At 40.8% G+C, this 25355-nt stretch overlaps 1 protein-coding gene across 4 annotated transcripts; it reads left to right on the top strand.

The window, feature by feature from the left end:
- Positions 1-650: 650 nt before the first annotated feature.
- gramd2aa (GRAM domain containing 2Aa) lies at positions 651-24922 on the top strand. 4 transcript variants are annotated; one of them, XM_020099417.2, is made up of 12 exons: positions 651-919; positions 7284-7388; positions 12494-12551; positions 14391-14463; positions 15425-15528; positions 16071-16169; positions 18158-18229; positions 18411-18467; positions 20120-20297; positions 22355-22448; positions 23167-23271; positions 23598-24922. In XM_020099417.2, exons 1-12 carry the CDS (start codon positions 780-782, stop codon positions 23599-23601), a joined length of 1089 nt encoding a protein of 362 aa, XP_019954976.1. In that variant the 5' UTR covers positions 651-779; the 3' UTR covers positions 23602-24922. The 4 variants fall into 4 exon arrangements, with proteins under 4 accessions (XP_019954976.1, XP_019954973.2, XP_019954974.2 ...); XM_020099414.2 differs by having other exon boundaries at positions 660-919; positions 14148-14463; positions 23598-23739; XM_020099415.2 differs by lacking the exon at positions 651-919 and adding an exon at positions 2977-3189 and having other exon boundaries at positions 14148-14463; positions 23598-23739.
- Positions 24923-25355: the final 433 nt, after the last annotated feature.

Genomic DNA, 25355 nt, shown 5'->3' with positions numbered 1-25355 from the left:
TTGATTATTTTTATGCTCTTATTTCTGGAGAAACCTTTTCAGACAAATTATTACATAAAGATGAGTGTTTAATTTTTAATCTCATGTTTTAAAATATGTCAGACTCAATAATCCTGCTTGAATATCTCACACTTTCTGGACTTTACTGGTTTTTAAAGCTCTGTATGATTTGGATGAATATCGTTTCTCTGAGTTTTGGATAAATAAAGCAATTTAAAGATTCCCCAGGAAATATTATGGAATCCATTTTTCACAATGAAAACACACATTACAGTAAAAGATAGAAAAAATTAAATGGTCAGTACAGTTGCAGCTGGAGGTTTAACGTCGGAGCAGCCGTCGACAGCTCATCACTGGACGTCGCTGCTCTTCAATCTTTATCTGTGGATATTTTTAACTGTCCCACTGAGAATATGTTGTGTGCATTAGCATAATGCAACATCAGTGACAGGCAGTGATTACGCTGGGGATGATTTTGTTGAGTGTAAATGTGAAATCTGATTATCCTCTCTGCTCCAGGCTCTGCAGAGGGAGGAGGGCCAGGGAGAGCGAGAGAGAGAGAGCGAGAGAGAGAGGGAGAGAGGGAGAGGATGAGTTTGGCTGGAGGATGGATTCAGGAGGAAGGAGGGGTTAAGACAGCAAAGTGCTGAGCCAGTGGCTTTTCCACAGAGCAGCTGGCTGGCATCAGCACAGGACGGGCCGCTCAGAGGACGGATACCTTGAAGACGCCTCTCATCCGCTCACCGTGGGACGCTGAGGTCGACTTCCAGGAGGTGTTCATGGGATGCACTATCTACGCAGCCAGCCCTAAGGCCCTGCCCGCCGACGAGGCCCCAGGCCAGGACAGATACTACCAGCTCCCCCACTGCCGCCCTCCTCATGGTAACTGCAGTCAGAGGATAGCAGCCAGCAGAGCCAGGTCAGTCAGCAGCAGCAGCAGCAGCAGCAGAGAAGATGTGTGTGGTGTGTTGGTCACGAGTTACTCTGAGCAGGTGGAGGCAGATGATCCAGAGCGAGACGTTTAAACTGGGCCCAGTGCAACATGGACTGGGCCAAACTTCAACAGCAGTCGTGATTTTTACAGTTAGTGTCGATAAATCTAGAAAAACGAGACTTAGACATTAAAATAGCTTCTAAAACAGAAATGAATTCACACATTTAATAACGAGGGACAATGAACGAGTCAGTGTTGGGATTAAATTAACATTGTGAAGGTGCATAGTGCTGAGTGAGGAGGTCAGAGAGCAGCATCTGTCCTCTGACATTTAAAATCACCAATTCTCCAGATATAGAATATTATATTTAGCACCTGCACCACCTGAACTCTGGACTAAAGGGGACAGATGCTGCTTCGAGGCAGGAGGTGAACTCGTGACCTGTTACCAGTGTCATGTTTGTTACACACGTTTACATTCATTAGCAGCTGTTTCAACTGTGTGCAGCTGAAACCGAGACAAGCTGAAATATAACTCTGTCTCTAACCCCAGAGTCTAAAATGTCTCGAACGTGAATAGCTGGAGCATGGCTGAATGTTTGACGCTGAGATTTCTATGATGTGGGAGATTCTTCTTCTACTTTCTGGACGGTGTTCAATTCTTTTTATTCGTCATTAAACGTGATATTTCTTTCTTCATCATGTCACCACATCCTGATGTGACACTTGAATTTACTCTGCGCACTAACAAAGGCTGTGGAGTGTCACAGTCAGTTCTTTATATTTTACTTTGGATCAATTGAATAATTTTCTGTTAATATAAGAAACACTTTTGATATTTATTAACGTTTTGAATAAGTTGACTGTTTTTATCTTCTGATGCTCTGACACCAACATTCATCATCGTCTGATTTTGGTTTAGTGCAGCGGTTTCCAGTGAATGAGGTCCGACCCCTTCAAAGAGTCACAAGATAAAAAATGTGAGAGATGAGAGGAAGGAAAGAAAAAACTAATCAGGATAAACAAATCTGACTCCAGTTTTTTTTAATGAGTTCTCTCTCATGTTCCAACCTTTCACCACGTTTTGTGTATAATCGGTTCTGTTGCTGAGTTTTTGTGTAATCCTGCTGGCAAACAACACACCAACTAAACAACACACCAACTAACAACACACCAACTAAACAACCAACCAACTAAACAACCAACCAAGCAAACAACCAACTAAACAACCAACCAACCAACTAAATAACCAACTAAACAACAAACCAACTAAATAACCAAATAACCAACTAACTTAACAACCAACCAACTAAACAAATAAACAACCAACCAACCAACTAAACAACCAACTAAATAACCAAATAACCAACCAACTAAACAACCAACCAACTAAACCAACTAAACAACCAACCAACTAAACAAATAAACAACCAACCAACCAACTAAACAACCAACTAAACAACCAACCAACTTAACAACCAACTAAACAACAAAACAACCGACCAACTTAACAACCAACTAAACAACAAAACAACCAACCAAGCAACCAACCAACCAACTAATCTCTGTTCTAATGTACAAGTGAGTTTTGCCTTTTTTTGAAAAATACCCTCAGAATTGACACAAAAATATCTGTGAATATTTTGGAAATTATGCGGAAAGTTTCCAGTAAATTAGCATAAAAACCAAATATAAACCATCACCTCAACGTTTGTTAATAAACCTATATAATTACAAACAAAGGGACAGGGCTGAAAGCATAGTAATACATAAATAAATAGAAAAAATATAATATTCTTAATTATGCTTCATCATTATTATTATTCTAAAGTAGAAGCTGATTGGTTTCCTCAATCAAACAGCCATTGTTTCTTCTTCCTGTTGAACACGTGACTCAGTGATCAGTGAGGTTATTCTGAGTGTGAGAAGAAAATAGTTTAATCCTCAGTCAGTGAGTAAACAGGAGCTCAACCCACACACACACACACACACACACACACACACACACACACACACACACACACACACACACACACACACACACACACAGTGGCAGGAGGAGGAGGTGGAGGAGGAGGAGGTCACCGCTGCGTCTCTCAGGATTTCATGGTTCGTTCAGAGCCGGAGCTTCATTCATTTCCTCCGTGGGTTTGATTCCCGGTGCCTCGGTCCGATGTTCGCTCACGAGTCGCAGACCTGAGAAGTTTCGTGGCGACAAACCTGCGGGAAACGCGTGAGCAGCTGCGGAGCTTCAGGTAGGAGACATGCGTGAAGCTGCGGGGAGGAGGAGGAGCAGAGCTTCCGTTACACGTTGAGAAATTAAAAGCACCGGTGATAAAGATGAGGAGAACATTGACTGTGTTTTAAATCTGTTTAGTAACTAAAGTAACTAAAGATTCATTAATTGGTTAATTAACCAATTAGTTTAATTCAGGCGACAGAAAATTAATCAAGAACAATTAGTCGCTTTGAGTCTTTTTAAGATTCTCCAGTGTGAATATTTACTCATGTATTTTTTTACTTTGATAGTAAAGTCTAGTTGTATTTGTATACTCCATTTTCAGAAATCACAATTTGTCTCACAGATCTTTACGAGGTGTCACATCCTCTGTTCTTAACCGTCAACAAGAGAAAAACTATTAACGGAATAAAAGATAGAAAGAGAGTCACATGTGAGGATCCTTCTCCCAGGACGGACTGAGGTGGAATAGATGCTGAGCGTAACTGAGAAATACAACAAAACAACAGTATTTACAACATTACATAGAGGAAAGTGCGTCAATGTTTAAAGTATTTGTACATAAGAACCTGTCTGATAGAGATGAAGGGAGCAGCAGTGAGGGGTTAGTAGGTGTATTTTATATCAAACACATTACTGCACATATGAAGACGTCACCTTGGGCTCAAAGGATCTTGTGGACGACACAGTTGTTAAGTTAATTACTCAGTAAAATCATCATTAGTTACATGATTGAAGATAATGGTTGATCGCAGCTCTAGAATCAGGAACAGCTGTAGAGTAAATGCACTTAAAATCTCTTTACAACCTATAATTAACTGAATATCTAAATTCTAATAATTCTTTATTATTAGCAACATTTAAAACCTGATGTTTCTCAGAGTAACTTTAACATCTCTAATATCTTCATTTCATTACAGTGTCAGAGGAACATGTTAAAACTAAACTTTGGTGCTAGTTTTTTAAAAACTAGTTTTTTGTATTGTCCCTTGTTGCATGGTAAACTATTATAAATAGTTTGAGTGAATCATTTTACACTTTTATCTTTTTTAACACCTATTTGAAGCTGACTTCTCGTATTGGTTTTTCACATTAGATCGTGAGAATCATAGTTTACATCACTCTGTAACCTTTCTTACACAAGGTAATAAAGAACCTTCTGCTTCTCAATAGATTTAGACCAATAAACAAATAGATATTTAAAAATTAATTTATGTTTTGTGTCGTGAGAGAGAGAATTATAAAAAACATGTAACAAACTTTTAATGCAAAACTATTTATTTTCCTTTTCCCCTGTAATCCTGTTTGTGTTTCCCACTGAACAGTCACGTATGTGTCTCCATGTAGTTTTCAGTTATTTGGACATTTGGAGTGTTGGCTTAAAAACACACGTCTGCCATCAAAGGCTGTTCTGAGCTGCTCGCACAATGGGGACGTTATTTCAGGAGGTTTCAAGCTGAGCTCTGCTTCTGTCGCAGCTCCGTGGACTGTGACCGTGTTAGTGAACGAGTTAATATCCACAAAATCCAGGGATGAATGAGGAAAACACATCAAGTGATTCTGGTGCCAAGTCTTAAAATGATGTTGTTAAGGATCCAATAGCAGTTTATTTAAGTTTTAGGTAAGACACACACACACACACAGTAAAAACAAAGCAACACATCACTCACAAACCTGTGTCTCTCCTTAAATTGTGTAAATCTCACAGTTCCGCACAAAGCACAGACTTAAGCTGTTATTGACCTTCACTCAAACAACACTCTGGGATTTAGTTTATTTTATCTCTAAATGATACTTTCACAGTCACACGAGGACAAAGGACAGTTTTTCAAGCAATAGCGTCAGTAGCTTGTACTGCATATGTACACAAAGTGAAATGTACTTATAAACGATATCGAGCGTTGTTGCTTGACTTGATGTGAGATCGTGACAACAACATCTCAGCGTTTAAGGCTTCAGGAATGGGGGAGCAGACGCAGACAGAGAGAGATTCCTCAGCAACAATCCCAAGACCTTAACGAGATTAGTTTATTGGATCGGAGGACGTCTCGTGATAGCACAAAATGTTTGTCTGTGGAGACGCAGGAGGACGTGAGGAGGAGAGGAGGAGAAGGAGAGGAGGAGGATCTAACAGAAGAGTCTTCAGTGTTTAGCTGTGGCTGCAAACCAGAGCAGTCAGTGATGTCATGTTCAGTCTTAATAATATAATAACGACTCAGCGTATAATTTAGCTTCTGTAGGTTTTCATTAAAACCATTTTTTAAATTCTTGTAAAGTATTAACTTATAAACTATTATGACTTATTTAATATTAAATATTTCGTTATCAACGTCTATGGTTTATAGACAGTTAGCATAAGTAGGCTAATTTAAAAGTCATGGACAAAGACACTTTTTAACTTATTTACATTGTTAGTTTAAATTCTTCTACTCAGATTTAATCAGGATTCTTTCAAATTATTTTTGAGCAAACATAAGTGTAGTTTGAAGAGATTTCTTTTAATTTCTTAATCCTGGGATCAATATATTGTTATATTCCAATACTCCCAACAACATCTACAAGATCCACTTGAACTTTGCCCTCAGGCCCACATCTGGAACCAGATCCCCCTCCTGAATCCCTTAACCTCGGGCTTAAGGTGAAAAGACTCCACAAACACTTCCCTTATCTGTGACAACAGGCCCTTCATCTCCCATTCAACCTCCCTGTGATCACAGATCAGATGTGACCTCCAGCACCAGGAAGTCCCTGTTGTTTGAGCAGGTCAGCGGCTGACGTAAAGCTTCTGGCCAATTAGAGATAATACGCTGGAAAGTGCATGTGGGAGCCTGTTTCCATCAGCACCTGCAATTATACCAGAACAGGTGGTAACGACTTCCCCTCTCCCAGAGGAGAGCACGGCACAGGGCAGGTGTGTGTGTTTGTGTGTGTGTGTGCATTTTAATAAAGAACATTTGTCGTGCAAAGAGGAAGAAGTTACACAATAGAAGGTTTGAAACCTTTCCACAACTCGAGCTGTAAGAGGCCGACAACAACAGAGTAAACATTTAAAAGGTAATTCCATCTTTTTTCTTCTCAATTCTCATGTCGATCAGTATTTCCCAATCAGGTGTTAGTGACGTCATCGGGGGGATTAGGAAGGTTGTGGAATTGAGGAAAAATATAATAATGAATCATGAAGAACAATGTTTGCTACAAAAAAACAGTTGAAATAGTTAATGAAACACAATATTTATCTCAAATCAATAGATAAAATAATAATAATAGGCTAAAAGTAATGAATAAGCAGTTAGAATCTAATATCAATGAACACTGATAATAAGATGAATGAAGAATTATCTTCACAATCACATCCAGGATAAAAATCCTCTTAATACACCACAGTCACATTATACTGTCGGTGCCGGAGTTCATGTGGGGACATCAAACTGAAACGTTACCTGGTCAAGGTCCCACCTGTTTGTTTTCCGCTGCTTCGCTGTCGACGGAGATTTCACAGCTTTCACAGCAGACGAACAGCAGATCCATCAAAGTGTGATTCTGTTCTGTTGAGTTTTTAATTTTACTGTGCGTCCCACATCAACCACGTGAAGAAACGAAATGAAAACATCTCACTCACACAGTTTATGGTCACATCCTGCTTCTCTCCCTCGGTCTTTGGTTCTCGTTTGTCTCACGAGGCATTTTGCTTCCAAAATAGTTTCGGAGTGAAGTGTAAAATGTTTTTGAAAAAAGGTTTGCGTCAGCTCCCAGCAGCAGCAGCTCAGGTCAGCCATCTGCACAACCTCTGAGGTGCTGTTGTATGTTTCTCCTACATCTGGGTGAGTGTTGACCCCATTTACACAACACGGCATTATTTTGCTGAGCAGAGATCTTTAATGTAGAGCAGAGCAGCAGAATCAGACTTTGAATGTTGCATCACCGCCGTGTTGATTTTAAGAGTCCACCTGTTTGCCCCGGAAAACTTTTACAGGACGAACTCTATTTGCAGCCAAATCTGGAAACAAACACAAACATCTATCTTCTTTTTTTTTTTTTGTACGACTGCACATGAAAGTCCGGTGGAGCGGCTCCTGCTGTTAACCTCGAGCTGTGTGCTTGTGTGTTCAGGGCCAGGAGCATGACTGAGCAGCAGGAGCAGAGCGAAGAAACAGGCCTGCTCTCAACTCAGGACCTGGACCCCTCCAAGGACGACGACACACACGGACACTACAGGCAAGTCTCTCTCACACACACACACACACACACACACACACACACACACGCTATGCTGCAACACTTGCTCTTGTTTTTCCTCGTTCACCATCTGCATCCTGTGCGTGGTCATGAGTTACAGCCCGAGGAGATTTATTTTCACAGCACTTATTTTGTTTTACTTTTATTTCAGCTGCATTTGATGTCAAACAATGGTCAAATGTGGACACACACATGCACACAAAGAGACTCACAAAGGATGTTTTCTCTTTTCCCCCCAAAAGTCCTGGGGAGAAAAACGCTGAAGTTATAAACCACCAACGTGTTTTAATCAGTTTAATGTCCGTCTATCTCTGCAGAAGAATGTGAATATGCTCGTGTGTTATATAAGAAGGATTGGAGACAGGAGCAGTGTAATCCTTGGAATCAGTCCTGAGATGGATTTGGCACAGAGGCGCAGTGTGTGCTGGACGACCCAGTGAATGGGAGGGACTTGAACCCTTTTTTGCACATGTCAGTCACTCAACAAGCAGTGTGAATGTTTTTTGTCCTCTGGTGCTGCCAGGAACGTGTCCGCTTGTAAATATTTGTCTACATAAGCTGCTTGTGTTGATTTACGGCTACTGGGCCATACGAAGCTTTATAAATACACACATCCACCACATCTTCGACCTACAAGGTGGCTATGGCTCATGAACAGTTGCTCAGGAGACACGAAACCACATAAATATTAAGTCTGAATCTTTTTCTGTGGACGACTGATGAGTTTAACTCTGATGTTTGCTTTTCTTTTAGCTCGGCTTTGGGCTCCTCCTACTTAGATTCATTTAACTCTTGTCTGGTTTCTTATCAGAGGTTTTATTAGAAACATGTTGACATTAATAAAAGGGACTGATACTCAAACATGAAATAAATGTCCTGTGTCCTATGAGCGACGCCTTCCTGTGGGTTTGTCGCTTCAATAAACACCTTTCACTTTACACATCCTTCGATAGCACAGTATCACACAGTATCACACAGTATTGTGTACTGCCTTGTTTTTGTAAATCATTAATTATCCAGCGGAATATTTGCGTAATATTTTTTATTTAAAATGTTCTGTCGCAGCAAATATTTTCAAACATCCATCAAGTTTCTCCACACATGCGACATGGTCTTGTTCTGAAACCACAGCTGGATTATAGAGCTGCTATCGTCAGTCCATATTTTCCTCCCTGACGATGTTTGGGTTGTAACTGAACCTCCTGACAAACAGCGTTCATTTGTTTCAGACACTTTCCCGTGTCTGTGAAATGAAAGCTCAGAGAGTTTGTTGTTTCTGAGTCAAAGCCACAGCTGCTCACTCGCTATCAGTCACTCGGCTGCTCAAACAAATACCAGTGACCTTATTTTCACCTTTCTATGAACGCAGCTGACGTATACATTTGAAATCACATCTTCTCTCGTCATCTCTCTCATTGTCCTCCGTCCTCCTCTCTCACTTCACTCCCGAATTTCTCCTCCTCGAGTTTGTTGATGTCAGGGAGTCCGCTGCTCCACCAGCCACCGATGGGAGGTGTTCGCTTTCTAATTCAGGATTCAATTTAGGATCCTTTGAGCCAGTAATTAGTTTCACTATTCCGCCTCGCAGCCAAGGGCACGGAGATACGTGGACAAGCTGCATCCGTTGACCGACACAGAAACACACACACGTCACAGGCGGCGTTTTTGCTTTGTTCATAATCAGGTTTTGTTTTTTAAGTTTTAAAGGATAAAACTCAATTGTTTAGATTTCTTAGGTTAATGTGGATAATGAAGTGTCGCGTGCACGACTCAGACAGGTTCACTGTAGTCCTGTCCCACGGGCTGCATCCTTCTGAGGCTGCATTTCAAGACTGATTGCATCACAGCGGAGCGGCTATGTTGTCACGTTTCAAAGGCTGCTGCAAACACGGCTTCTGTCTCCGAGCAACCAAGCATTGGAGGGCGGGTCCCTCTCGGGCCAACCAATCAGAGAATGAATTGGTGAGGATGGTTAGGACAGAACCAGCTGGTGAGACAAACAGGGAATCCTCCGTAGGCCAACCTCTGAATAATGCCTAAAATAAACTTTGAGTGACACTTCACTAGACTTCACCTTCAACCGTCCATCATTTCCCCACACATCGTCCCAACACAACCTTTTTATAATTCCCTTTGTATAACACGCTTTACCCGGCTGCCCCTCATCCAACGCTCTTTTAAAGCCGCAGTGGGAATTTGCCTAAAGCACTTTTCTTAGATGCAGCAGAGGTATTGATTAAGACCTGGACGGTGTTTTAAAGAGAGGGACAGATGGAGAGCGAGTGCGAGGACTAGAGACGCCAGTGGGTCCCCACAGAGCCGCCTGTGTTTTTAATAATCATTCTCCCTTCTCCACCTGGGAATGCCGAGCTTCTGTGGATCCTATTTATAGGCAGCAAGCAGCAGGCGGGAAGAGCAGCACACATGCACTATTGTTCATCACATGGTCGCATGGGACGTCTTTTCTACCAGCGAGAAACAGGGAGAACGATAGATTTGCACTCGGAGAACAAGCTGCACAGAATAATCACATGTTAAAAAGGGTAAACGGGGGGGGAGCTATAGACTCTATGACCTGATCTCTGCTGTAATTTTTCTTGGTTATGGATGAACCTATTTTCTAAACTCATTCACACACTCACGTATTATCAGTATATATAATATAATATTAAATATTATTATTATTAATTATAATAGCTTATTTATTGTCCCCATAAGGAAGAGCCGTCCCCCCCTCGACCATCTAACAGTTGTTTTATCACAATAACAGCAACACTACATTATATTTCAATCTAATACAACGTCAATGGAAAAGCACCTTGACAACAGTAGTTTGACCAAATATCCCAACTCAGCGTCCACTGAGCTTTTAACAGCGTCATGTGAATTTCATCAGCAGGTTGGATGTGCATGTGGAGCTGAATCTGTTGTGAAGCTCGTCCAGTAGTTTTGCATTGTTTTCCTGAACGTAACAATACATCTGTTGTCCGTAACACCGACCTGTCTGCTGACAAAGACGGTGGCGGGCAGCAGAACGTCGACCCTTCATTCGAACTCCTGTGTGTGAAATCATGTGTTTGTTTTGCATTCAGTTGTAGAGAAGAAGAGATTCTGAGCAGCTTATTGTCGTCTCTGTCTTTCTTTTGTTAGCTCAGTTCTGTCCTTTATGTCTCAGTCTTAAGGGAAACCATAGTTTGCCAAGTCTCACTCTCTTCTTCTCTTTGCTTTAGTTAGAGGCTCACATTTCATTTCATTTCATTGTCGGCCATCTTCCAGTTCAGTTACTGAAGTATTATCAAATAAGTAAAACGAAACCTGACAAAGCGAAACTTAGGAATATTATTACCTCTGCAGAAAGAGGTTATGTTTTCATTAGAGTTTTTCTTTTTCTGTTGGTTGAACAGCATCACTCGATAATTACTGACTTGATTTCTTTTACTCCTTGTTTTGTACATTTTTTTAAGTAGTACTACTTTATAAAAAGATTCCTAATTGCTATATTGTCTTACGTGACTTATATTGTTGTGAAAATGAAACCACCTATTTCCATTTAGAATTAATATGATTCCTGATGTTGATCATTTGTTCTGTCTCTTCAGATTAAACAAATTATATTATTTTGCACTGTGCAGTTTGTACAATGTGCCGTGCGCTCATATAAATCGGCGTCTCTCCAGCACAATTAAAGGTGTCGTCACGTTCCCGCTGTGCGAGGCAGCAGAGTCAGGCTGTTTGAGGACAGAGGTCGTCTCTTCTTCCCCAGAGGACGATCTCCCATCGGAGGAGTGACGCTGACAGTCCTGCTGCTGTAAAGTCAACACTGAGGAGTGTTTTAGCTGGATGCTCCTTCGTAAAGGACACTGTCCGAGGAGAATACTAATGTGTGTATGAAGTGATTTCCTTTTTGTCACCTACACTACATTTGCATTAGTTTAAATTTTCAATTAAAAGGTTTTAGGATCGCCACCCTGCGGATTTCCGTACAGAAGCTAGTTGGTTCTTTTTTTGCACCTTTGTCGTACTTTGGTTTTATAGTTTTTATGTGATAAGAAGATAAAAGCTATAGAATAGTTAAAATAAATACTCCCACTGCCCAGACTGGATCAGACCACAACGAAGCAAGACACATATTTGTGACTGCGTACTTTTCAGTGGCTTTATAACTGACCTTTATATATATTTTGAAGTACAGTATATTTTTACTTTTGTCATTTCGAATCTTTGAAGAAGAAAAGAACATAATTATTCCTGTTGGACTCTATCACTCTCTGACTTTGTTTCTTTTTCCATTTCTCAAAATGAGAAATGTCTTGTCCACAGACAGAGATGATAGATAACTGCACACAGAGCCGCTGCGCTTCTGTTCCCTCGGTATCTCCCTGAGCAGGAGAGTGTTTTCACGTCAGCGTTGTCCTCTGCTCGCTGTCAATCACCCGACACTCACACAGAGATACAGGGAGCAAGACTTCACACGTCAGGGATCAATCCGTCAAAAACTTCTTCCCCTCTCGGACTTTGTTGTTTTAAAGCATCTTAACTGTGACATCAGTTCATTTCAATGAATGAACATACTGTATTTTATCCTCAGTGAGGCTCTGTCTGCGTCACACATGAGTGTGTGTGTGTTGACGTGTGTTGCTGTACTCTGACTATAAAAAGAACAACATGGATAATCTGCTGGCATGGTCACTATTTGTATTCAAACAACTCGGTGTTTATCTTCCTCCGTGTTGTTCTGTGACAGTTCCTGCAGTTATGCACACAGTGGTGATTAACTTGTCATGTGGAAGCCGTGACCCAGCTGGGATTTTCACGCAGCGCGCACATACTCAGATACACACGCATACTGTACACATGCACACGAGCTAAACAACATCTATTTGTGACCCTGCCAGTGACCGGACGATGGTTTTCATCTGACTCCAAATGTGTGAATAACAGTGTTTTTCATCTATGAATATAAAGATGTATATATTTAAAGGTTTTCTTTGTTCATAGTAGTACACTGATGTGACTTTCAGATGCATCATATATAAGCATCATAATTGTTGAGAGGTAAATACATTATTTTTCTTTCATTTCAGGTTTCAGCTGATTGAGGACTTGTCCTATGAAGATGTGAAGAAATGCTACAGGGGCTCGGTGAGTCTGGTTTCTCTCTGAACTTAGTGTCAGTGGTGGAAGAAGAGCTCAAACATTTTACTCGATTAAAAGTTCAGACAAAAATGACAAAAATAATCTTTAATTGATTAAATTATTAAAAGTAAACGATCTTGTTTTGTAAAAATGTGTTGGAGCAGAAAGTACAGATATTTGCTGACAGGAGTAAAAGTGAAAAGAAGGCTACCTGTAAAGTACAAATACATGAAAAATGTACTTCATTACATCCCACCACATGGTTGGTTTTCTGTGACTGAAGTAAGTCCGACCGGTTTTCATTTTAACCTAAATGTTTAATCCTTAGACATGTATACTGCAGTATTTCAATCTGATTGGAGTCTGATGAATTAGTTCATTTATATTTTAGGAATATGCACGCTAACATGATAACATGCTAAGAAGCCAAAGAAACTATCATGCGTCCATAATAAGTATGTGACAGTTCCATTGAAATGAGATTTCTCAAATGTTATTATCTTTAACACTTTCGACTCGATATCCAAACAAATTATATCATTGACAAAACCTCAGCAGTGATTTTAGACCCAATCACCACTGTCTTAGTAAAGTCTCATAGAATAGATCCAGTTCATACTAAAGTAATAACAAGTAATAATGAAACAAAGCATTTGCAGCAGTCCTGCCCAGTGTCCTCAAAATACATTAACAGCTTCATGACAGGGCAGAAATAATGCGACCGCACCACACAACAAATCATCTGAAGCCATTTCACTAATGAAATCTCCAGCAAATGTTTATCCAGGGACAGTCTGCATTATCCCCGGGCTTTCCTCCATTAGTGATGGAGCCTTGTGCTTTCCTGTAACCTAGTGTAAGCTCCATATCACGCAGGACAGGAGCTGCTCCAGCACCAGCTATTAATAGAAAGACAAAAACAGGGGCGGCCGACATCAAACAGCAAAGTGAGCCGACATGAGTGGAAAGAAAGATGGATGAGATAGAGGACAGGAGGGAGAAGAGCGGGCAAAGATAGTTTAGCGGCAGAGATACGAGGGAGGAAAACAGGGGATGAATGAGACCTCTTGTGAGTTTAGAGGAGAAGAAAGATTTTCTTTGAGAAGCACTTTTAGGTGTCACAGACTGACACTACAGACAGAACGAGACACTGACAGACGGAGGGAGGGAAAAGATGAAGAAAGAAAAGGGATTTCAGCAGAGAATGGAGAGGAAAACCACGTGTGTGTGTTCCAAAGTGAGTTGGGTTTTTTTTTTAACAGCCCAGAATGATGAAGGGCAGAGTGTGTGTGTGTGCAGAGGAGGAGAGGGAGGGTGTCAGCTGCACAGTGTACAGCCACTGGAGGAGTATTTGAGAGAGAGAGAAAGAGAGCCTTGTAGTTCCTGCAGCTCAGAGGCTGCAGACTGAGGCACTGCTGCTGTAACTCTGTAGTGTGTGTGTGTGTGTGTGTGTGTGTGTGTGTGTGTGTGTGTGTGTGTGTGTGTGTGTGTGGTGTGGGTGTATACATTAGATCCAGGTGTGTGTGTGTGTGTAGAGCAGAGGTAGATGCAGCGAGGCAGTGCTCCGTCTCTGCCCTGTACTGACCGGTGACAGGGGAACAGTGTGTGTCTTGCAGCAGCCTGCTCCAGGCCCTGGATGTGCGCGAGTGTGTGTGTGTGTACGGTGCCAACGTGCTGAGCCTGGTGCAGAGCTCGCGTCCTCTGAGGGAGAGGGTGGTGTCTGCAGCCAGCGGAGTGGCCGGCGGCGGCGGCGGCGGAGTGGCTGGTGGTGCCGGTGCTGGTGCCGTGCAGGCAGGCCGGTCCACCAAGGAGCTGCTCATGACTCTGCCCTGTCCCTCTGCACAGACTGTCAGCAAGTACAACTCGCAGTACCACAAACTGTTCCAGTGTGTACCCAAGGATGAGATTCTCATGAAAGGTACAGGAAACTTTTTCTGAGAGTGTGTGTTGTGTGTTTTATTATTCGACCTGTTAATATTCACGCTTCAGCTTTTCATTTGTTTCGTCTGTTGCTGTTTTTCTAATCCTCTCAGACTCAGATCTGATTGATTATTAGAAATAGGCTCTGATGTGATTCTGTAATCTGACTGTGTGAGCTGAGATGATTAGTCAGATTAATGAGCTGAGCTGATTTTGATAATTGATCAATCGTCAAACAGAATCAATCAAAAATTCAACATTTCCTTGTTTCAGTTTCAGTTTCGCAGCTTTGGTGATTTCCTACTTTTCTGTTTCGTATAATAAGAAGTTTAACTTGGATTCTGAATGAGTCCTCTGGAGAAATTTGAGCAATTTAACAGTATTTTTTTTACAGTGTAAACTCTGATTTATTGGAATATTGGTCAGAAAAATAATCATTAATGCATCATGAGCTGTGGAATGTAAATATGATCCAGTGCTGATGTGACGACAGCTACATAAAACCAAACGTTTCTCAAACCTACAGTTCAATTTCATTGTGTTTGTATATTTTGTTAATCACATCCTTGTTGTTTTCTTTATGTTATTTCAAAGTTTTTCCTTTTTTTGACCATGAAGATTAAGATTGTGTTATTGTGTCACGTTATAGTCTCATATAGTGTCTCACATGTTGTGTTGCTACTTATCTTTATGCATCGTCTGAATATTAGTCTGCATATATTGCTTATATATTGTGATGATTATAACAAGTAATTTTATTTGAGGTTGCCATTTTATAGTTCCGATTCTTATTTTACTTTTATTTAACCAGGAAAAACTTGGTTTGCACTAAAGTGTGATGCCAGGATGTGAAACTTATCAGAATAAAAGTGAAGAAGCTAAATGAAAGTGATTTTGGTTGAACCTGTATGTTTTTGTTTGTCCACTTGACTCCACTCTTTTCTGTCGTGTGTCCTCAGTGTACTCCTGCGCTCTTCTCAGAGACATTCTCCTACAAGGTCGACTCTACATTTCCAGAAACTGGCTGTGTTTCTATGCCAACCTCTTCGGCAAAGACATCAAGGTGCGGACGACAGACAGCCGGCTCAATAAACTCAGACTGACGTGAACCAAGGAACTCCCCGTCACAATCTGACAAGCCGACTGGACAACACGACAAAATATTGAACTGCTCTTCAGACAAGGATTAGGGACCAATTTGTCACAGTCTTAATTCTCCCACATAGAAAATCCCCCCCCCCCCTCTCTCTTTATATATATATACGTTCAGACTCCCTGACCCTTTGACCTCGACCAGTTACGTGATTTTTCTCTTTGATATGTTGTGGATTGTTCATTTTCCTTCATTTCCTTGAAACCAAACCTCTCCTGACATCTTAGTGACACTAAGCTTCTTACTCTGACTGCATTCCTCACATTCTGACTGAAATAAGACACGTTTCATGTCCTCTACCCATTTTTCTTTCGGGTTCTTTCCCTGAGTGTACTTCAGTGTCAGCTTCCATTTACTTAAATCATGTGTTGTTTTCCTCATCACCTTGTTTTTGTCCTTGTCTGTTTATAAATGTTGTGTTTGTGCCTTTTCCCCCCCCATCTTCTCCGTAGGTGGCTATCCCTGTCGCCTCTGTGAGGCTGGTGAAGAAGCACAAAACAGCCGGCCTGGTGCCCAACGGCTTGGCTATCACCTCAGACACCGGCCAGAAGGTAAACACCTCCGCCGCACTCGCGGTGAATTAAAATGCTTATGCTGATTAGCAGAGCGCGGGCGTGTTTTCCAGCTGAGGTGTGATGGAACAAACAACAGGACCGCGCTATAGATAGAAGCAGAGTGGAGTCCCGGGCCTGGCAGTGCCACATAGTGGAGGCTGTTTCCACCATAACAGCCAAACGTCCACATGGAGCCTCTTCACTTTGCATCAGACCTGTCGTCATCAGGTGGTTTTCATCCGGTGTTTTGTTCCTTCAGCTTCTGCTCCGACCTCAGCAGCAGAACAATCATCGTCACTAAGCATCAACCATTGAGTGCGACACAAAAAACAGGATGACAATGTTGTGATTCTGTTATTTGTGTGCAGCAAAGTTTATTTTGTAGCTTCGCAGATCCGTTTGTTTAATTTACGATAAATAGATCACATGATATTCTGCATGTTGTTTTAATAAAGACGGGGGACAAATCATCTGGATCACCCCCTGGTGGCTGGCTGCAGTATAGGTCATAAACCCTGCCTCCTCCATGTTAGTGGAAGGGACATGGACCAAACTAAAACGTCAATTACATTTAACCCAAAGATGGTTTCTGTTTGTTCCAGGTTTGGTTCTTATCACACCGATGTTTGTTCATGCTCCTGATAACTAACCGATGCTATAAAATGGAATGGTTAAATATTGTGATCGATAGCTGAGACTGACACTCGATCGGTCGAACTCTTGCACCGACGGGACCTAGATACAGCAACGCCTCTCCATGATCACTGACACACAGTCTGTGGCTCCAACGTGACGCTGAAGATGGCGACGCCTGTATCTGGAATACTCTGGCTTCATTTTTGTACAACAGGACGAAGTCGTTCATCTTTATTTCCAGATATTTCAGCTTCATGTACGCACAGAGCATTGCATTGTGGGATCACAAAGTTGAGAAGAAGCACAAGTTTCTCAGTGCTCCTCAGACACTCTACTACAATAATATATATATATCACCTTCTACTGTCAAAGGTGAAACATGACTCAACACAATGCTTCAGACCAAACAAGAACAAATATGTGTGTCCTTATAGAGTATGTCTGTAGGATTATGTAATAGAAACATTACATAACCAAACTCACAGTGCAACTGCATCTGTTTGAAAAGTGACTGGAAAAATAATCAAATCCATGGTTAGAAGAAGAAGAAATGATAATAAAAAGGTAATTCAGTTAAATATTTTGATGCAACAGGACTGTTTATGAACTGAGCAGAAACATCGACTCAGTGTTTTCAAAATGCTCAAAGGTAAAATCTAAAGTACTTTTCAGACAACAGCGATTTTAATCCAGGTCAGACGGATGTTTTGTTCTAAGCTGTCACTGACCTGTCGTTCATAATTTTTCATGAAAGAATAAAGTAGAACAGAAATGTGATTAGAGAAATCTCCTCTTTGTGCCTCAGATTAAAGCTTTTCAATCCCTGAAGTGTTTTTTCGCCTGTAAACCCTTTAACCCGTCACCAGCACTGCTGATGCTCTACGACTGCGTCTGTAGATATGAACAAACTTGTATATATTTACTTATACTGATGCGAACAGTGTGCACAGAGTATTGTTTTCATTAAAGTTCTCCCACTTTTATGAACATGATACCTCAAGAACGCTTTGAGGGAATTTCTTTAGATTTGGAACAAACATTCACACGGACTCAAAGATGAACTGATTCAATTTCGGTGGTCAAAGGTCAAGGTCACAGTGACCTCATGTTCTTGTGAACGTCATACATCAGGAACACTCACAGGGAATTTCATTACATCCGACACAACCATCCACTTGGATTCAAGGATGACCTGATTGAAATTTAGAGGTCAAAGTCACAGTCACATAGCAAAACCTTCTATTTAGCTCATTCTGTATACTATGTTCTGTTTTTACACGTTTCGGGTACACAGTGAAAATTAAAAACCTGAATAACAACATCACTGTTTCTCTTTTTTGTTTCCTCAGTATGTATTTGTATCACTGCTGTCAAGAGACAGCGTGTATGACGTCCTTCGCAGGATCTGCACACACCTACAGGTGAGTGGACGTCACTCACATGTGAATATGTGCGATTAATTCAGATGAAATAATGTGTGGTCAGTTAATCAGGTACTTTTCTGTCCTTAACGTTTTTAATGAAAAAGTACTTCAGCTCTGTTGTCTTCATTGTGCTGTGTAAGCAGATCTAGCTTGACTTAATTTGACTTTTCCTCTCCAGGTCAATGGGAAGAGTCTGAGCTTGAAGCAGTTCATGGAGGAGCCGACCTTGTCATTGGTCAGTGATAACTTGTTTTTTACAGACGCTCTTTTATAAACCTTCAAATAACCAAAGTGGGTGAAACCACAACGATCAGTTATCCATTTTGATTAAAATGATTTCCTTGTCGTTTGTCGTGTTGGCTCTTGAGGCCTCCGATAACTCTCACTCGCAGCCACCTCTGACCTGCAGGCCGGCTTCCCTTCATACACAGACAGGATCAATAGATGATTCTGTTGCAGCCTGACAGTGAATTATTATCAGAGGGCTCGGTGAAGTCACCTTGTGCATGTGCAGCTACCGTCGAGCACAGCACAGCACAACGGCTCCTGTATTAAGGAAGAATTCAGTTCTGTTAACATGCTTGTCTTTTATCGAGCTTTCATCTATACTGATATTAGTCAAAGACAAAAAGGCCATTCACGATGCCAGTGGGGGTTTTTTTAAAAGAGATTTAGCAAAGCTCAACTTGGAAATTTTTTAATCTAAAAGATGAAATACATTAATAAGCTTAATATATATCTATAGATTTCATACAGGTTCATATTTAACAGATATTTACTATATTCAAAGCTTGAAAATTAAAAAGTCTCCAAAGCTGTAACAGCATAATTAATAGTTAATAATAAAACATACTTTTCTAATTAGAAACATTCTTATGACTGTTTGTAAAGTGGGAACAAAATCAATTTTTGAACTTTTTATATCTGTAACTGCACATTTATAGATTTTTAGAAAGTCTAACTCAAAGTCTTCTCATAGAACATTTATAACTGCACATTACCAAAAATAAATGATACACACGCATCCCAAGATGCATCATTTTAATTACCTAACCCTAAAGTAAAGATTTTAAACCCATCCGTTTGAGCTAATATCTCCTTTACAAAGATTGACTCGTTACAGTGAAGGACTGATGTAAGTGAATGTTGTGATTTATCACCAGAATGAATCAATATGGAAACATTTCAAATGAGAAGTGATGTTGTGTTTAGCTCCGTTTTCTCGGTGTCAGGGAGAAAGTCACACGATGATTAAAGAAAAAACATCTGTCATCTTCATACAATAGCTCTATTTATTTCTGAGCTTAGATTTATTTCTGTTAAATGTGGGAGACTTTAATGTCTTAATGTTTATAATCCTTGATTAAACAACTGTTTGTTATATTTTAAATATGTACATGTATAAGCTTACAATTTGAAATATAAAATTCTCTCAGATTTAGAAGCCAGGAAAGATCTAAATGAGTATTTTGTATGGAAAAGATAAATGTGACAATAATGTAATGAAGTAAAAAGCCTGGCACGTGTCCAGATGTGTTTTCTTGTTGAAACTAGCAGATTTAAAAAAGACTCACAACCACAGCAGCAACAGGACGAGTGATTGTGTCAGTAAGTTATTCAAACTCTATGGTTTTTATTGATGGGATGAAGAAACTGTGCACAGGAACAACTCAGGGCCGACTTTAAACTTTCAGTCAACACCCTCAATAACAGCCATGTTTTAATATACTTCTCTATACTTACATTTACCCTCAACATATCACAACAGTGATTTATTGCTGTAGCTGTTCGATTGGCTGAGCCCAGGCGAGGCCCACCTATAGCCACGCCCCATGGTTTGAATCCCCATCTTTCCAACCCATTCTCCTCTTTTCCTCCGTGCCACAGGACGAGTTCCCGACCACGGACGAATTCCCCGTGGTTGACGAGTTCCCCTCGGTGTTAAAGTGGAGGAGGAAACCCTCCGTGGTGTCTGTGTCCTCCTCCCTTCCTGACCTGCTGGGAAACTCCACCAGCAGCCTGAGCGCCACGGACACGCCCTTCAAATCAGAGCAGCTGCTGGAAGGTGATAAAACTGTTCACATCAGTGTCGCTGCATGGATTCAAAGTCCAAGGCTTTATCCACGGACACGTTCTCCAGGATTCTGCCTCTGCCTGCCTGGATGGAGGCGAAACATAGTGTGCTGAAAGTCGTTGGAGTGAATTCTGTCTATTACGACTCCAAAAGGGTTTCGAATGCACTTTCTACTCCTGATTCACACTGAAATCTGAGGCAGCACCTTCACAGATTTTAAGACAAAGATCCCAACTCGTCTGAACGTAGAAAACTGTGAAACATCCAGTTGTTATTTGTTGAGACTTTCAGTTTTTTAATGGATGTTTTAAAGAAAAGAGTGAAATCAGACAGTAGATTATATTTAGGTATAACAGATGAAACTAGAGAGGGTACACCTCCACCAAGGCTAACGCTCTATCTCACCATTTTTAAGAAAGTAAAAGAAAATGCATCTGCCCCTTTAATCGAATCTGCTCCAAAAGTTAAGGTGTTCTTCCTCGGCTCATACCGCACCCTTCCACCAGGTTTTGAGAAAACTGGTTCTGTAGTTTTTGTGTAATCCTGCAAACAGACAGCGACGCAAAAACCCAACCTCCTCAGTCAATGCAAGGATTTAAAAGATTTAGGAGCCCAACAAGAAAGTGACCTCCATGAAGAGTTTCATAGGAAATCATAATGTCACGCCTACATTCTATTGTCTGAATCCTTTAGTAGAAGTATAAGAAAAAGTATAGAAGTATTGTTTTTACGTTTTATTTAATTTAAGTTGTTTGTGTGAGAGGAGGAGAAACAGTGAAGAACTCAGGACGGCACCGGCTCTTACGCAATGGGCACGTTAAGCTTCAAATGGAGATTAAATCATGAGGGGGCCTGAATTAAAAAGCTTTGGGCAGATGCAGATTAAGTGGAGATTATCACGAACAATGTCTGCTGTCAGAGTCCTGTGAGGACACTTCAACAGCTGGAGATCGTTTCCAAATACTGTGTTAATGTTGGAGATTTGAACGTTGTGAGTTCTTGTATCATCGACGCTCAATCAAACTTTATTTATACAGCACCTCTCATGCAGGTTAGGACGGTTCAAAGTACTTAATGACTGACAATTTGATAATAAGACAGAGAACAGAAACAATTAAAAACTATCTGAGAGTTAAAAATGTAATCTGAGTCAAAGCAAGACTGGAGAGGAGAGTCTCAGATCCTCTGGCTGACTGCTCCAGCGGCTCAGAGTATGAAAGCTTAAAGCTGACTCATGAAAACTTTTGGAACGACTTGTGCCAGAGGACCTGAGGGACCCATCTGGTTCATACATTGTCAGCATGTGAGTCATATGTTGCAAGACCACGAAGAGCTTCAAAAACACGTAAAAGAACCTGAGATATATATATACGGAAACTGACAGGAAGCCAATGTGGGGATTTTAGGACAAGAGTGAAGATTAACAGATATTTTTTACTTGAAACACAGGAATAAATGTTCTTTGCATTGTTTATTCAGTGGAATAATAGTTTTCATATATAACATAAATGCAGATTCCGATATGTCTGTTAAAGGCAAATATCGGGCGATTACCAATATATCGTTCAGGCTCTGAAGCTCCTGGTTTTATATCATTCAGGTGATTCACTGTTTACAGTTGTATGAATAACAGTGGAAACAACGCCGGATTCAACACACTCTGTACTTTATTAATATTTCTGCCTCATGTCAACAGCAACGTTTCACATTTAGAAAGTCATCATGACAACGTTTGCAGGAATCAGCAGCAGCTGTCGTCTGACTGAGCGTTAATTAATGTATTTTAGCTGCAGCCTCCAGCGTTTCATACATGTAAACACAAGACGGGCTCCCTTTGGAAAGCACCACTGATAAGACACATTCATTTTTTAAACTCCAAAGTACATGTCGTCACAACATCAACTGGGAGCGAGCGCTGCGTTCTTGTTTGAGTCCAAATGTGTTCAGGACGTACAGATAACAGGTGGGCGAGAACTATTAAATGTGAAACATGTACTGTACTCGAGCCAAGAGCTGCTAATGATTTTACGTGTGTGTGTGTGTTGCAGAGCGAGTTCTGCAGACAGACAGGGGTCTTCTATCAGAGCCGATGGCGGAGCTGGGCCAGATGGAGTACCAGCTGCTCAAGTTCTTCACCCTGCTGTGAGTGTACAGAGAGACACCACCAACAGCACCTTCACCTCCTCCAACAGCTGACTCACTGCTACACACACACACACACACATTAACATGGAGATATGAACAGTGGGCGATCAGAGCTATTCAAACACACAGTTTTTATTTTTACATCGAGGTGTTGCTGTTTATAATTGAATCTTTAAGGTTCATGAGATATTTTCTTCTAGTGAACACCAGGCTCTCTTGACTCCATCTGCACTGGAGCATCTGCAGAGTGAATGTCCTTCACCCTGAGGGCATGACAGAGCACTGCACCCCCGACCCCCACAACACCTCTATAATCTACATTAATTACAATGAAAACTCTATTTTTTATCTAAGCTTGAAATAGAAGATGGAATGAAATGAAAAAAGCAGAACACGGATGGATATATGTTTTACAGTCGTCATGTTAAGTTAGCGTCAGGTACCAGAGTGCAGGTTTATTTGAGATACATGTTTTTATACATGTCTTCATTTTCTCCAACATCACAATGCATTCATATTTTATTCTTTAGTTTTGACACAAACACTGATTTGGTCTTGAAGTCTTATTTAAAGTGGGTTGTTCAGGACAGTGTAAATCCATGATGTGTTGATGGAAAGTCAAACATTGCCTCCCAGTGTTCATCTGAAGACGCTGCAGCTCCTCCAAGGACAGATCATTCAAGTGTCACGTGTGTGTCTCCTTCTCTTTCTTCAGTATCATTCTCCTCATCCTGTCCTCCTGCTACTTGGCCTTTCGTGTCTGCAGTCTGGAGCAACAGCTGTCCTTCCTCCATAACCCAAACCTGCCCCTGAGAGAGAGGTCGGTTCACCGTCACCACTGAAAACACGGCAAACGTCTTGTTATGATTTTTATTTCAAGAAAAAAAAAATTAAAGCAGAGCTGTGTCACTTTTCCTGAGCAACAGCAACTTGTGGAGAAAAATCCAAGTCTATCAATGTGATCAACACAACGTCCTTCATTCCTTCACCAGTTTCACATTAATACTTTCAGTAGTTTTTGTGTAAGAGAAACAAACTAACACAGATTAAAAATAATCTCCTTGGTAATAAAGGATGAAAACATAAAAATATTAATGTTTTTTTATTCTTAGACTCCACCAACCTGTTCTCTTTCTTCTCGTCCAGGTAACCACTGCTCTCTGCTGCGACTCATCTGATTGGCTGCTCTTTGCTCTTCTCATGCTCGTAGTCGTCGACGTCCTGCTGCACAGATCCAGGACCAGCTTATAAAGCTCTGAGCAGATCCACCCAAGCACCAGCCGCAAAACATGACGGTGCAACATCCGTCCGACTGCAGGCGCCTTTGCGGAGCGTCCCCGCAGCGGAACGAGTTGATTCAGTGATCACTTCCATGACTATGCAAAACAGACTATGTGTATTTATTTTTGAATATAAAGTAGGTTTTACTTCAGATGACGATTGTCTCCCTTGGCCTGTCCCTCCCACAGACATCATATCATGACTGAGGTAGTTCTGAGCAGTGTAGAGGTGTAGAAGCAGTGATGGAGGATGGAAGGGAGAGGGTGGAGAGGTAAGAGATAATTCTACACATTAATTACTTGAAAAAACTGCTAGCGACGATGTATCAGGTGAGCTGTGGTGTTAATAATCTATAACTTTGTGGAACTGAACCAACAGTTTTTCAGTAGAAAGGTTAAAACTAGCCGCAACAATGCACTTTTTAAAAATACACATTATTTCAAATGTCTGTAGCTCTTCAAAGCGTTCAGATCTATTGGTTTGCTTGTTAATAGGTACTCAGATGTCATTTGTTTCAAGTATTTATGGAAGGAAATCATGTTCTGGTGAGTGATTGAAGTTACCTGTCGTTTAACTGTAAATATACTGGAGCAACAACGCCACCTGTGGGTGTTAACTGTAAAGTGAATGAGATGTTTTTAGTTGTGTTAGCCTGCTGATGGAAGGAGTGCACAGGGTGTTTGTTCTTTTATACGTTTCAAATGAAGTCACCAAAGACTCAAAAATGATGCATTGAGGATCAGAGTGTTCGTGATGAAATATCTTTGTCTGAAGAAATTTCACTGACTTTGCAAAAGACGACAGAAACAGAGTTGTAGACAAGTTTGTGAAATCTCTATCAATTAAATTGGAAATGCGGAAGAGGAAAAATGTGGCTTGTAATTCATTTTTTGGAAACTTTCGATCCTGTCCCTTCATACAGGACCACCATGAAAAGGCCTGACTCCAGACAGCAAGGCGAGTTTTTGTAACCTGCACGACTAAAGGCTCAATCGTAAAAACTGGAACACAAACGTTGGCCCGCGCACAGAACGGCTCAATAACTAACATGTGGAGTGTTGGCTGTGCACCAGGCCTCCTGGTTTTATTCCAGATGTCTCAGTTTAAATTTTAAAAAAACTTGTCCCGACTTGTGGGTTAAAAATAAATATGTTTTCGGAAATGTCAACTGCTCCGAAGAAGCAGAAATACTGCAGTTTCTCTGTTATTTACTGTTTAACATTTCTGTCTTGACCCACATCACATCCTTCCATCAAGTTTCATAAACATCTGTTCAGTAGTTAATCTTGCAAACAAACAAAGGATAATCAATCACAGACGTTTGCAGTATGTATATATGTTTATTACTGAAGTGTTGGATTTGCTGTGTAGCACTGATCCTTACTTAGGAAACTACACTGACATCTAGTGATCAGAGACACAGAGCTCCACATTTCCACCTTTTTATAACTAAAATGACCGACACCGCGTCAATAAATAACCAACCTGAGTTAAATAATCATTATTCTGGTGCGTAGATTGTGGAACAGTGAAATTCTCCCATGAAACTTTAATAAATATCCATGAATGCTCGTCATATTTAGGCTGATGCCATAAAAAGCCTGTTTGCATCTTCAAAAGCTG

Source organism: Paralichthys olivaceus, chromosome 1, assembly GCF_024713975.1.
Source record: "Paralichthys olivaceus isolate ysfri-2021 chromosome 1, ASM2471397v2, whole genome shotgun sequence".
Classification (NCBI taxonomy): Eukaryota; Metazoa; Chordata; class Actinopteri; order Pleuronectiformes; family Paralichthyidae; genus Paralichthys; species Paralichthys olivaceus.
Note: the sequence above shows the minus strand (reverse complement) of the source record. Positions and strands in the feature narration are given on the sequence as shown.

Bases quoted from the DNA above. Each gene is read 5' to 3' on its own strand.
- gramd2aa (XM_020099414.2), top strand. From the start codon at position 780: ATGGGATGCACTATCTACGCAGCCAGCCCTAAGGCCCTGCCCGCCGAC. The intron at 18,230-18,410 runs GTGAGTGGACGT...TTTCCTCTCCAG, and splicing joins GGATCTGCACACACCTACAG to GTCAATGGGAAGAGTCTGAG. The intron at 20,298-22,354 runs GTGATAAAACTG...TGTGTGTTGCAG, and splicing joins ATCAGAGCAGCTGCTGGAAG to AGCGAGTTCTGCAGACAGAC.